Source organism: Lactuca virosa, chromosome 2 (genome assembly GCF_052849685.1).
Source record: "Lactuca virosa cultivar CGN04683 chromosome 2, Lactuca_virosa_CGN04683_v6, whole genome shotgun sequence".
Taxonomy (NCBI): domain Eukaryota; kingdom Viridiplantae; phylum Streptophyta; class Magnoliopsida; order Asterales; family Asteraceae; genus Lactuca; species Lactuca virosa.
Genome location: NC_136427.1, coordinates 218,296,347 through 218,311,535, shown reverse-complemented (window position 1 = coordinate 218,311,535; position 15,189 = coordinate 218,296,347). Strand labels below are relative to the sequence as shown.

Below are 15,189 nucleotides of genomic sequence, written 5' to 3'. Positions count from 1 at the left end.
TCCTCCGGACCCTCTAAAACCTTTCCATCACTCCACTGGGTCTCCTTGACCCATAACAGAAAAGGGGAGTCTAGCCTCGGACTCGCCGAGTCCCAAGAACGACTCGCCGAGTCGATACAGTCCAAGTCTTATTTCTTCGATTTCTGGTGTACAACTCTTGTCCAAATGATAGATCTAGGTCCCTAAACTCGATCTAGCACGTAAAGTTACGAACTTTACGTGCATGCATGGGACTTTGAGTCTAAAAGGCTCTAAAAGAGACTCTTGGGTTGCATGAGGGCTTCCATGGGTGCAAAAGCAACCCCTTTCTGCCTTGTAATTCCTCCATGGACCTAGATCTGAAGCCTCAACCCCCAACCATGCTTACAATCATGGTTGGTTACCAAGAATGGCTTATAAAAGCCCTAAATCTCTCCAAAAAGGGATCTAGCAAAAGAACAAGCAAGGTATCGACTTTATACCTTTTGTGAACTGCAAATGGTGCACAAACTTGAACTCCCTTGGTCTCCTCTTGATTCCTCTAGGCTTTTCCTTCTCCTTTGAGTTCAAAATCACCAAAAAGCACCACAAATGCCTTAGCTCTTTATACAAACGGCTAGGGTTTGCTATGGGGGTTTTCTGGAAGCAATAGGGACGAAGGGTGGCTGAATGAGATGTTTAAATAGGGTGCAAACCCTTAGATTAGGGTTTTGTCCAGTCAGAGTCTACTCGTCGAGTCTGAAGCCGACTCGACGAGTCCGTCATTTAAATCCCGAATCAAATCTGTTTCTACTCGCCGAGTCCCAGGCCAAAAATGCAAAATACTTAAATAAAATACATACTAGGAACCAGGTGCTACAAATCTCCCCCACTTATTTTAGACTTCGTCCTCGAAGTCTGCTGCTCGTTCCTGGAAAAGCTCTGGGTAATGCTCCATCATCTCATCCACCGGCTCCCAAGTCCATTCCGAGCCCTTCCGGTGCTGCCATTGCACCTTTACAAGCTCGAACCTCTTGTTCCTCAGATCCTTCGACTTCCGCTCGAGGATCGCTACAGGCCGCTCGATGTAATTCAGGCTGTCATTGACCTGAATATCCTCTAATGGCACCACTGCCGAATCGTCCACCAAACATTTCCGTAACTGGGAGATGTGAAATGTGCTATGAATCTGACTGAGTTCGGCTGGCAGGTCCAGCCTATACGCCACCTTGCCCACCCGGGCTATAACCCTGAAGGGTCCAATATACCTGGGACCCAACTTGCCCCGCTTCCTGAATCGGATGACGCCCTTCCATGGCGACACCTTCAGGAGAACCATATCCCCGACCTGAAACTCCAGGTCTGATCGGTGCTTGTCGGCATAACTTTTCTGCCGACTCTGAGCAGTCTGAAGTCTGCTCCGAACCTGTTGAATCCTCTCTGTCATCTTGAGCACCACTTCGGTGCTCCCCATGACCCTCTGGCCAACCTCACCCCAACATATCGGGGTCCTGCACTTCCTCCCGTATAACATCTCGAAGGGAGGACGGTCAATACTCGCGTGGTAGCTGTTGTTGTACGAGAAATCAGCCAATGGGAGGTAAGCATCCCAACTACCATCGAAATCTAACACACACGCCCGCAGCATATCTTCCAGAGTCTGGATGGTCCGCTCGCTTTGACCATCTGTCTGCGGATGAAATGCAGTGCTAAAGTGCAGAAGAGTACCCAGCTCGTCATGAAACTTCTTCCAAAACCTGGAAGTGAACCGCACATCCATGTCTGAAATCACCAAAACTGGCACCCCGTGCCTCGCCACCACCTCCCTGATGTAGATATCGGCCAACCTTTCGGCCGAAACACTCTCCTGAATCGGAATAAAATGGGCGCTCTTGGTCAATCGATCGACGATGACCCAAATCGAATCTACGCCTCGCGCGGTCCTGGGAAGTTTGGTGATGAAATCCATGGTAATATCTTCCCACTTCCACAGGGCCTCTGGTGCTCGGCCTCTGGTGCTCGGCCTTGACCTTCCTGCAGGTCAAGCACCGCTCCACATACCATGCTACATCCCGCTTCATGCAGGGCCACCAATAGTCAAGACGAAGATCTCTATACATCTTCGTCGCTCCGGGATGGATAGAAAACCTGGATTTGTGCGCCTCCTCCATCAATGTCTGGCGTACGCCTCCATGATAGGGGACCCACACCCTACGGTGAAGAGTCAATAACCCTCGGCTATCATAGTCGAAGGAGGAAACATGCCCTACTATACGCTCACTCTTCCGATGTTCCTCCTTCATAGCCTCCTGTTGGGCCTCCCAGATCTATTCCAACAGTGGAGTCACTACTGTCATCCGCATGCAAATATCTCTGATCGGCGCTGCCTTACGGCTAAGCGCTTCGACCACCACATTGGCCTTCCCTGGGTGGTAAAGGATCTCGCAGTCGTAATCCTTCACCACATCTAGCCACCGACGCTGCCTCATGTTCAGATTCAGCTGATCCATGAGGTACCTCAAACTCTTGTGGTCTGTGTAAGTGGTACAACGGACCCCATAAAGGTAATGACGCCAAATCTTGAGGGCGAACTCAACATCCCCTAATTCCAAATCATGCGTCGGATAGTTCGCCTCGTGAGGCTTCAGCTGCCTCGAAGCGTAGGCGATGACATGTCCTCTCTGCATCAGTACTGCGCCCAAACCCCTAATAGACGCGTCGCAGTACACCACAAAATCCTCTACGCCCTCTGACAGGGCTAAGATCGGTGCCTCGCATAATCTCTGTCTCAGTGTCTCAAACGCTGCCTGCTGCTCAGGTCCCCAACGGAAGACTACGACCTTCTTCGTCAGTCGCGTCAAGGGTACGGCTATCTTGGAGAAATCCTGGATGAATCTCCGATAGTGGCCGGCTAATCCTAGGAAACTCCTAATCTCAGATGGAGACTTCGAAACCTACCATCTCATCACGGCCTCTACCTTGGCCGGGTCGACCAGAATACTGTTCTGGTTGACAAGGTGCCCAAGAAACTGCACCTCGCGCAACCAAAACTCACACTTGGAGAACTTGGCGTACAAGCTCTCTCTCCTCAAAGTATCCAAAACCTCTCGCAGATGCTCCTCATGCTGCTCCTGCGTCTTGGAATAGACCAAGATGTCATCAATGAAAACTATCATGGACCAATCCATCATCGGTCTACACATGCGGTTCATGAGGTCCATGAACGCGGCAGGAGCGTTGGTGAGCCCGAAAGGCATCACCACGAACTCATAGCGGCCATAACGCGTCCGAAACGCAGTCTTCTGCACATCCTCCTCTCTAACCCTCATCTGATGATACCCTGAACGCAAATCAATCTTGGAGAACTAAGATGCTCCCTATAGTTGGTCAAAGAGGTCATCAATCCTCGGGAGTGGGTAACGGTTCTTCACAATTACCTTATTCAGCTCCCTATAATCTATACACATCCGATGCGACCCGTCCTTCTTTTTCACGAATAGAATCGGGGCTCCCCAGGGTGAACTGCTCGGTCTAATGAACCCCTTGTCTAACAGCTCCTGCAGCTGTGTAGACAACTCCTGCATCTCGGGAGGAGCCAACCGATACGGTGCCCTGGCTATCGGAGCCGCACCATGGACTAGGTCGATCCTGAACTCTACCTGCCGCTCCAGAGGTATCCCAGGAAGCTCCTCTGGGAACACATCTGCGTAGTCCCGCACCACTGGAACATCGCTCACCGTCGCCTTACCCGCCTCCCGGGTATCCATAACATAGGCGACATACCCAGCACAGCCCTGCTGAAGGTAGCACCTAGCCCTCGCTGCTGAACATAATGTGGGTCCACGCTGTGGCCTCTCACCGTGGATCACCAACTCTCCCCCACTTGGGGTCCTGACTCGCACTAACTGTTGTGCGCAGTCTATCACCGCCCCATTAGGGCTCAACCAATTCATGCCTATAATCACCTTGTTCCCACGCAACGGAATGGGAACCAAGTCTACCAGGTAGCGCTCCTCGAATAGCCTCAGAAAACAATCTCTGAAAACCGCCGATGCTCGCACCGATCGGTCGTCCGCAATCTCAACCTCTAGTGGACAATCCAACATACCCGAGGACTCAGGAAACTTCTTGCTAAGCGCAAGAGAAACAAACGATCGGGTAGCGCCTGAATCAAACAACACCTGAACTGGGATACCGTTCACATGGAACGATCCTAAACGAAACATATCATATGGCACATCAATATCATAAGCAACATAAAAATAAATCAGAGGGAAAGAATCATACCCGTCACCACATCGGGTGCGGCGCGTGCCTCCTCGGTAGTCAACTGGAAGGCCCGGCTCCTCACCACTGGAGCCTCTGACTTACCCTGCCGGCCATCAGTGATCCGCAGGGTCGCTGGGGCTGGCGCCTTCACTGGCGTTGCTGCTGTCAACTGGGGGCAATTGGCCTTCTTATGGCCCCTCTGGTTGCAGTGGAAACACAACAACTCGAACGTCTGAATATTGGGTGCAGGGGCGGTACAATCCCTGCTGAAATGCCCTGTCTTGCCGCACTTGTAGCAGCCCGACGATCCCAACCTACATGCCCCCTCGTGTGGCCTACCGCATTTCCTGCAGCGGCCCTGTCCTGACTGGCCTTTCGGCCTACCATCTGATCCCTTGGGCTTCTTCCCCGAAGCCCCAATCACCTGCCCCTCCTCTACCTTCCTCTTCCGGATGTGCTCCAGATCAATCTCCCTCTCCCTTGCCCTGGCAATCATGGAATCCAGGGTAGGGCAAGCTGAAAAACTAACATGCTCCCGAATATCAGCTCGTAACATGTCATGGTAGCGGGTCCTCCTCATGTCCTCATCTCCCGCATACTAGGGCACCAATAACGCCCTCTCTCGGAACTTGGCGGTGATCTCTGCCACTGTCTCAGTCGTCTGTCTCATATCCAGGAACTCCCTGACCAACTGTTGAAGCTCCACCGCAGGTGCGAACTCAGCCCTGAACCGGGTCACAAAATCCGGCCATGTCATAGCCTCAACAGCCGAGGCTCCCAGAGAGTCACCAACCGACTCCGACCAATCTCTGGCCTTATCTCTCAAACACCCTGCTGCATATCTCACCTTCGACCCCTCGGGGCAGAAGCTAGTCAACTGTGCAGACTGAATGTCTGCAATCCATCGCCTGGCCGCAATGGGGTCCTTCGCCCCATGGAAATCCGGCGCACCACTGCCCCTGAAGTCCTTAAAGCACAGTGTGCGTGATCCTGACTGGCTGTTCGCCATGTCGCTCCTGAACGCCCGGAGGCGATCCTCCATCAGCTCGACAATCCCTTCCTTGATCGACCCAAAGATGACCGGGGTCGCATCAAGGATGCCTCTAGTGATCTCGGACGCGATGAACTCGCATAGCCTCTCATCCACCGGTTCGGAACCTGAACCCGAACCCGATCCCTCTCCTGAGTTGCCAACTGCTGGTCTCGGACGTAGTACCACCATTCTGCAATACATAATGACAACCGTCAGTGATACTGATACATCTAGAGGGATCACATCTATCACAAGTTCACTGGTCTTGCCTCAGCCTTCCTTGATTCAAGTACGGATCCTCTGCTTTCAGTAGTACGAGCCTATACTACCTTCCACATCTATCCATACTTTCCTCAAGAACTGCCTTGACTCCACCAAGTCCCTTCTACAGCTACTGATCTCTGCTACTCTCTTCCTAGGCTTGCCCTAGGGTAATCACCAACCCACTCTCCGCCATCAGCTGTGTAAGAAGTCCCTGCTTTCTTCCCCTAACTAGCTCGCAAATACTATTACATATCACTCAGACTAGATAATTCTTCGAATGAGAGATCCTACCCTACAACGGTTGGACTCAGACAAGAGCTGCGAAATAGAGCTAGACCTAACCTTCTGAAATTATTTAGTCCTTGCAATATGTAACTTAACATATTTGTTTACTAGCTAGTGAAAGACAACTAGAACTCCTAAAAGCACAAAGCAAGCAACATTCGGACATCGAGTGCACATAAGCAAGCATATACTACTCAGGCTATCCTCCTGACTAATCTGTACTAGCATGCAGTTCTCATAAAGCTGAAACACATATAGCAGGCACATAAGGCATCCTCCTAGATCCTTAGCCCTAATCTAGCATGCTGTTCTACTAAAACTGATAATCATAACATAAACTTGTATGGGTACTTTGGGGAATACTTACTTGAGCTCGGCCGGTCGCGCACATCACACACCTTGTTCTTTCTTAACACTTTTAACTTAGCTTTTAGAAAACCATTTTCTTTGTAAAAACCTTTTAATTCCTCGGTTTGAGTCCAGACACCCCCGAGGGTGTGTCTGAATCCCTCAAACCAAGGCTCTGATACCAACTTGTAACATCCCATTTTTCGAGTCCAAAAATTTTGATTTTTATATTACGACTTAGAAAACATTCATAAGAAAATATCATGAAGTCATATCATTTCGTAAAAACCATAATCTCATGTCTGAAAATCATATCGTAAAAGTAGTAACAATGTCAGAGTACAATCCCAAGAAATCTCATAATGCGGAATCCAGTGTGTGTATGATGTGCAGCTACCGCGCCGGCTCCTTCCCCTTCGCTGAAGAGGTACCTAAAACAAAACCGAAAACTGTAAGCACGAAGCTTAGTGAGCTCCCCCAATCGTACCACATACCATACAATCATATAGCATACATACTGCCGGGCAATTCTGGGGTGCCCGACCTACCCGGTACGGCCATTCTGGGGTGCCAACCTACCAGTGTCAAGCCATTCTGGAGTGCTGACCTACCCGTCGGTCCTAACAACCGACCCTCGGGGACTATTCCTCCCCCTACTGCTACTATCACATATATCATAACATAAGCATACTATCAGACATATCTGGGGCGTCCGAACTACCCTTCGGTCCTAACAACCGAACTTGGGGACTATTCCCCTCCTACTACCACTATCACATATAACATATCATGCCATCATATAAACATATCATCACATACTGTCAAACATATCTGGGGTGCCTGACCTACCCTTCGGTCCTAACAACCGAACTCTACTACTATCACATATAGCATATCATGCCAGCATACAACATATCAGGTAGTAGCAAACCTAGATGATATCACAAAGACGATCACCTAACATACTCCTACTGGTGGGCCGACATTGTGGCCGTAGACACACCGCTACTGGAAGGTAACCCACCTTGAACGAAGCTGCTGATAATCTGCGCGGGAAAATCTCTGTCTGCTGCTGCTCTGGAAATCCTCAGGCTATAATCCCCACAAAACACTTAGTCAGAGTCTGATATCTATTCTTAGGGTAAAATGACCATTTTACCCCTGACCAAGTCCAAGACAAAGTCAAAGTCAACTTCCAGTTGACCCGACTCGCCGAGTTGGGCCGCCAACTCGTCGAGTCTCTATCCTTTCATCTATCCTTCTTCACGTCTCTACTCATCGAGTTTGGCAACGACTCGACGAGTTCTCCTTCTAGAACAACCCCGGATGAACCTTCATCCGACTCGCCGAGTTGTATGGAGAACTCGTCGAGTTCATCCTCAAGAGTTGGGAGATTGCCTTGGACTCGCCGAGTCTGTTCATGTACTCGCCGAGTCCTATGAACTCCAGGACTATGGCTTATCCCAATACGTTGGGGTCACTCCTCCGGACCCTCTAAAACCTTTCCATCACTCCAATGGGTCTCCTTGACCCATTACAGAAAAGGGGAGTCTAGCCTCGGACTCGCCGAGTCCCAAGAACGACTCGCCGAGTCGATACAGTCCAAGTCTTATTTCTTCGATTTTTGGTGTACAACTCTTGTCCAAATGATAGATCTAGGTCCCTAAACTCGATCTAGCACGTAAAGTTACGAACTTTATGTGCATGCATGGGACGTTGAGTCTAAAAGGCTCTAAAAGAGACTCTTGGGTTGCATGGGTGCAAAAGCAGCCCCTTTCTGCCTTGTAATTCCTCCATGGACCTAGATCCGAATCCTCAACCCCCAACCATGCTTGCAATCATGGTTGGTTACCAAGAATGGCTTATAAAAGCCCTAAATCTCCCCAAAAAGGGATCTAGCAAAAGAACAAGCAAGCTATCGACTTTATACCTTCTGTAAACTGCAAATGGTGCACAAACTTGAACTCCCTTGGTCTCCTCTTGATTCCTCTAGGCTTTTCCTTTTCCTTTGAGTTCAAAATCACCAAAAAGCACTACAAATGCCTTAGCTCTTTATACAAACGGCTAGGGTTTGCTATGGGGGTTTTCTGGAAGCAATAGGGACGAAGGGTGGCTGAATGAGATGTTTAAATAGGGTGCAAACCCTTAGATTAGGGTTTTGTCCAGTCAGAGTCTACTCGTCGAGTCTGAAGCCGACTCGACGAGTCCGTCATTTAAATCCCGAATCAAATTTGTTTCTACTCGACGAGTTGGTCCTTCAACTCGCCGAGTCCCAGGCCAAAAATGAAAAATACTTAAATAAAATACATACCAGGAACCAGGTGCTACACTATTATTACTATTATATAAGCGTTAAATAATATTGTTCCCCCACTATGTACAGACAGGGGCCAGACATGGAACACCGGAGGGCAGGATCATTTTGGCGTATAGCACTTCTGAATCCAGCAACCCAAGCGGCCCTCCAAACCAGATTCCCCGTACTGTGAATGGTTAAAAAGACATTATAACAACACTTATATAACTCATAATAATAGCCCAAATACTTATCATAAGGTCCTAATAACATTACTATATTAAAACATAAGCTATACTAAAGATATGTTAGACGTAACTCGCTTGCAGCGGGTTTTTCTCAAAACCGGGCTCCACTGGAGCAGCGTTCACGAGCCGAAAGGCTCTTCTTCTTGGAGCCGTCGGGCACTCTGGGGCTTCCGCCTCGTGCTAGGGAGGTTCCCTAGGCTTTTCAGGGGGTTTCGGGGCTAGAGAGAGGTTCTAGAGAGAGAGGGAAGTGATGGGAGGTGTGAGGAATGAAGAGGGCTTCACCTCTTATTTATAGGGGGCTGGAGGGAGATTCACGTCGTGAATTTCTTGATGTTCACGTCGTGAGTGAGCTTGGGCTCCAAGTCTGAGCCAAGTGCTAACACGTGGCATCGCACACAGGGTGGAAATCAGTCGATTTTCAAAAATTCATAATTTTCGCATACGAGCTCCGTTTCGACATTCTTTATATCCACGCGTAGGTAAAAATAAGATCTACAATTTCATTTTGACTCCGTCGGCTAATTCTCGACCGATCTTAAATTTAACAGTACGAGGAGATTATACTGTTAAATGTCCGCGTAAAATTCATAACTTCTACATACGGACTCCGTTTTCGTCTGTCTTTTTACCGTTGAGTTCCTATTAATGAGATCTTCAACTCTCATTTAGGTCGCGTAGGCCAAAAACCGCTCGATCTAAAATTCGAGTTTTGGGTCGTGTACTGCTATGTCAAATCTTAGAAAAATCATAACTTCCTCATACGAAGTCAGATTTGGGCGTTCTTTTTATGGACGCTCTCGGTTTAAAATATTCTACGACTTTAGTTTAGATTACTAAGGCCAAAAATTCCTCTATCGTAAATTCACTATTTTACGTTTCCCGGTGTCGTGTCGGTTTTGCCGCGAAACTTCGACGGGCCATAACTTCTTCGTTATAACTCGGATTTCGGCGTTCTTTACATGTACGGAATCCTTGTAACATATGCTAAAACTTTTATTAAGACTATTCCTTCTAAATAATCTTCCATCAAAAACTCATTTTTGGTGTTCATTGTCTTTAAATTGACTAGCCCGGATCTACGGACGTTACATTGACATTGTTTTTTCAACTATGTCCAAGGCCGCCTTGAAGACATCAAAATCGTTTGACCCGCTTTTGCGTATGTTTTGGAGTTGTTGTAAATTCCTCCAAATTTTGTGCATTTTAGTCGTATATCCCGCCTCTTGGAGCTAATTTGATCAGGATTTCGATATTTACTTCCTGTTAACGCATAAAACACGCTTCAAACTTTCTCCCAAAAATAATTGAATGTTTGATTATCTCCTTCAATTGGGTATTGGGAAGCCGAAACCAACGCCTCCGCTAGCTTTTATTCTTCCTCTTTTGTCCATGCCACCCTTTCTTGGGTAGTAGTAGGTCGTGTCGGTTTTTTTCCTTTCTTTTTTTTGGTTGAGGTGGTGGTGAAAATTGCATTTCTGAAATGAAATCCGACCAATGAGGTGGTTGTGATTGTTGTGGTTGTGAAGGTGGTGGTTGTAACGCTTCTGGCTGAAACTTTTGTTGGAATTGTTGAAATTGATGGAATTGTTGTTGAAAGTCCGGAAAAGGTTGGTATTGTTGTTGGAAAAATGGTGTTTGTTGGATAGGGGAACCGGTTTGAAGCAAATTGACAAAGTCACCTTGAGGTGATTCCATGGTCAAGAATTTGTGAGGGGTGGTATCTAACACAAAAGCATTATCCGTTTGCGATTTCTAAAGTTTGGGGGGGGGGGGGGGGGTATTTTGGTTGGGATCCATTTTTGATGGCTGTGAAAATGTTGTGTATTTTGTGTATAGAGAAAGAAATGAATGGCGTAAGAAATGAGGGTTAAAAATTTGGTATTTATAGGTAAAAAATGTTGTTTAAAAAAACTATTTTTTTTTTATAAATTTAGCGTTGAACGACTATTTCCGTTCCAAATGGAGAGAAGTGCATTGATTGGGCGTTTGGTTTCGTGGTACGCACCACAACCCACAACGAGCCCGACCACGAATGGCCGGGATAGTGTGCACGCCGGGATTTCATGGCCACGTCGACCACAGTGGCTTTCGTCGAGTATATACCGTATGGTCAAAGAAAGCTAGAAAATGAAGAAGCCACGTGGTTTAACTGAAACAAAAAGAACTTTAATAAAATCATTTTCTTAAAAGGAAAGGTTGGCTGCTTATGCAACCCCATCTAGGTATTTGATGTGCTCAATATCATATACCACTAACAACATCTACCAACTTTGCACAATATCTCACTTCCCTTTTTACCATTTTTCCTATGTTAATCGAAAATCCTAGAGTTCATTACGCTCACTTTGTAGGGATGTTGCAAAGGAAGACAAAGTAAACTGAACGAAGAAAGAATGTCGGGTTTTGCCAATAATGATATCGAAGATGACTTCATAAAAAATTTATCGAAGTACAATATTACAAGACAACGACAATACACAATTATCTACTTTTGTCCGTTTTTGTTGGTGGTGTGTGTCACACTTGAAAGTTAAATTTACCATTTTAGACTTTAAAAAAAAATTATGTTGAAAATTTCTCTTTATTTTGGAAATTAGCCGTGGAGTATATAATTTTGAAATAATAGTCGAACCAAAAATTCAGTTAATTTGTTTTTTCACTTTAGGTTTTAGGTTCAAGAAATTCATAAATCTTTTTGAAATAAGATTTGGTTCGATTAACATATATGAACACCCCTAGTCCCCTAGCAAGGGAAATAATAATAGATATTAATATAAGTGTATAAAATATAAAAAGAAATGTCTATAACTATATTACAATAAAACTCTATGATAAGAAATTTTTTCAAAAAAGACAATGTGACAATGACATACCACATAACCGCTTTACTTTTTCCATTAAATTGATTTGTATATTGTAAGTATGATAGTATGCTCTTTTTATATTTGTAATGTAAGCAAGTAACTATCTATAATTAACATACATCTATTATATTACAAGTCAAGATACAAAAAGAACAACATTCAGATAATAGATGTTAGTTTTTTACGTACAATTTAGATAATGAAAACACACAAGAGTACATACATGAATGCATAAATCTTGTATCAATACACAGATAGAACAAGTTGTGCACAAAATCACTCATGATTTTTGAATACTTGGATCATAAGTCATAAGTAAGTCCGACATGATCTAGAAACTCAACAACATGCAATGTTAAGAATATGAAAGGATGCGTTGAAAGTTACTTAAAAGTGGGTGCAAAACCCTCATCAACCTTTTTATTCTTCTGGTAGTTCAATTAATAATAGCAATAATATTCAAACTAAAAATCAACCATCGATTTGAAATTCTTTTTGATCCCAATTTGAATCAGCTTTTACTTTTAGAATTTAGATTGATCGTGTATCAATTCTCAAATCAATTACAAGAACCCTATCGAGAATTGTAACCTTAACAGAAGAACATCTTAACTTGTAAAAATTGATACATAACAATAACAATGGCTACAATCTCGAAAGGGGAATCTCTTAAAATGGTATGTATAATCATCAATTTCTAGGGTATATACTTAATTACTCTACACAATTACTTATTTTAGATTCCATGAAATTAAAAGATCGAAGAAGACAGACCTTTAATTTGATTTACATAACCTCACTCCTCAATTAATCAGCGTGGATTCAGGCCCAGAAGCATCTCTTCATCAGTGAGAGAATGGCGGAAGTGACAACGATGACCATAAGGGCAGATGTCGCCGGCGAGGACCATACGGCAGACCTCCGTTTTGTAGCGAGGGTGCCTTATTACTGGTCGTAATTCAGTTATTCCATGTGCGAAGTGGCAATTGTCTCCATAAGGGCAAGCTCCGGTCTCCTGCCATTTGTTGCAGAGCTCAGTCTTCGACATTCCTTGATTGTAGACCTCGAATTCCAATCCCTCTCGTGATTTCTTCTCCCTAGACACACGTACACGTTGCTGTGTCTAACAAACAAATTTTGTTACTAATCGTGCTTGAAGTTATATCGGATTAGGTATTGGAAATGTATGAACGATGAGCATTGTTTAGAATTTAGATCACATAGCGACTTACCGATTGACCTAATTGAGCAGTTGGAGCTTGTTGGCGACTCGGTCGTTGAGAAGGAACCGATTTCAGATAACCCTTGGAACGAACAGAAATGCTTTTCGGCATTGAAACTCTCTCGCCATTGTGCCTCGTAAACTGTTTTGGTTCGATCACGCTCGTCGGACTTACGCTAGGAACTTTTTCAACAGAGGCGTTGCTTTCACTAAACGGAGATCCGATGCCAAGACGACTGAAGTCTCCGATTAAGGTAGACGACGGAGACGAGGAAGAACGCACAGAGGATGCGAGGCGGTTCTGCATCGTCGCTTGCGAGAACAGGTTCAACCTCTGCACCAAATCGCCATTAGCGACGCGGAGAGCTTCATTCTCTTGACGAAGAGCGTCAACCTCTTTGACAGAGTCCTGGAGGCTCGTGAGACACACGGTGTAGCAATTGTAGAGCTGCTGGTACTCGAGGATGAAGCTGGCTTGACTAAGTCGATTCTCGGTTGCGTATGCATTGGCGCTGAAAGCGTCGTCATCGAACGAGCAGTCGGAAGGAGAAGAGAACGACAGCTGTGACTGCGAAATGAATTTTGGCGGGAAAATCGAGGAACAGAACGATGCAGGATTGAATAATTCACCAGAACCGAAATCGAAATCTGATTGATCATTCTGAGACGCAATAGAAGACATGAATAGATTTCCAGATAAATTATTACTCTCATTATCGAAACCAACAGAGTCCATGGCGATCGTCGATGAACCTATATCCTTCTTCTCCATCTCCATTACACACAAACTACCGATAATTTATATCTCTGCATCAAAATCACAAACAACAAATCAGAAATCACATACTTGAGCGGACGTAAAAAAACTCGATCAAACATCAACAACTTATCAAAAATCACACAAACAAACACTTCTCAACACAATCTTAGTATCATGATACTTACTTCATTGTAATTTTGTACTCATTACTCTGGATTAAAAAAACAGAGAACATACCTTGAAGAGAAGGATGGAGGATTTAGGAATTGAATTTGGTGATGTAAGATGGGGTATAAAAGAGGAAGGTGGGATAGAAATCCGGTGTGTCGCGGAAGTGGATTGGGTGTGTGAGATGGAGAGTGGAGATTGATGGTGTGAGAGTGGGAGAAACAGAGGATTATAATTAAGAGAGGGCGTGAAAAGAGTTGCTTGAGGCGGACGTTGAAACCGTTAGAGATACACAAAGCGCCCTCACAACAGCAATGCCAGTGCGTCCACTTCTAACAAACCGGCCGCTTCACCAACCTACAGCAAATTCATTTTATTTTATACAAATCAAATAAATAAATAATAATTCTTTAAATTTTAATACACATTTTTTTTAAGATATTGATTTTTTTTCCTTCGTAATTAATATTGAAAATTTGAATTGTTGATTAAAAATGTTTTAAGGGTTGACATATGATGCATTTATGAATCATGTAAAATTTGTAACTCACCATGTGGGTATATTGGTATAGTATTACTTCCTCTGTTTTAAAACAATCATTTGGATATATATAGTTGTTTGACTTTTAGGTTCTGATCATCATCATGGTTTATTCATTTATAGGAAAACTAAAAAGGAAAGTTTTTTTTTCTTCTTATGATTGTGTACATTATCTAAAATTTGTTTGGAGTGATATTAATTGGATAAGGGTATACATCATTTGCCAATTTTTTTAGTCGAAAAGGTAATATGAGAATATACCCACATATAATTGTATGTGTAAAAATTGAACTAGAAGCATGATAATGATAAACGGTGCAATGGGGGTGCACTAGCAAATACTCGTGTATTGATACATGTTGCGTATATATGGGAATCCATATTGTCATGAATAAACAAGAAAATTCACACACAAAAGATATAATATTTAACGTGGTTGAGTCAGAGTCAGTATTACCTACATCCACATGCAATGAGGGAGTATTCTTATTAACGAGTTCAATCAATGATAAACAATACAAATACAATCAAGACAGACTAAAGATTTTTAAAAGGACCACACATTAAATCCATCCATTTTTAGGCCCAAATGTTAACCAATCACAAGACGTCATGCAACTCAAAGCACCTTTGACCGAGAACCTTTACACCTAGAGAACACATTTGCACAAAGAGCACATTTACAACAGAAAATACATTTTCACTAGAAGAGCACATTTGCACTAGAGAGCACCTTCACCGAAAGCTTGTGCATTCTTAAAATTCCAAGCCATCCTAACACATCATGCACCAACCCAACGCCTTTGGCCATGCTGGAGAGCATTAGACCATGCGTCCATTGGAAAATCCTATAACGCATTAGCCTAATCCCTCATGTTGGAGTACATTTGGCATGAAGTGCATTACCCTACCTCCAACGCATTTACATGGAGC

The 15,189-nt window shown here is 44.5% G+C and overlaps 1 protein-coding gene across 2 annotated transcripts; it reads right to left on the bottom strand.

Moving 5' to 3' along the window:
• Positions 1 to 11,962: 11,962 nt before the first annotated feature.
• Positions 11,963 to 13,991, bottom strand: LOC145156804 (zinc finger CCCH domain-containing protein 14-like). 2 transcript variants are annotated; one of them, XM_079076043.1, is made up of 3 exons: positions 13,785 to 13,991; positions 12,798 to 13,594; positions 11,963 to 12,682 (listed from the first exon to the last, which is right to left on the bottom strand). In XM_079076043.1, exons 2-3 carry the CDS (start codon positions 13,563 to 13,565, stop codon positions 12,377 to 12,379), a joined length of 1,074 nt encoding a protein of 357 aa, XP_078932169.1. In that variant the 5' UTR covers positions 13,566 to 13,594; positions 13,785 to 13,991; the 3' UTR covers positions 11,963 to 12,376. The 2 variants fall into 2 exon arrangements, with proteins under 2 accessions (XP_078932169.1, XP_078932168.1); XM_079076042.1 differs by having other exon boundaries at positions 11,968 to 12,688; positions 13,785 to 13,986.
• Positions 13,992 to 15,189: the final 1,198 nt, after the last annotated feature.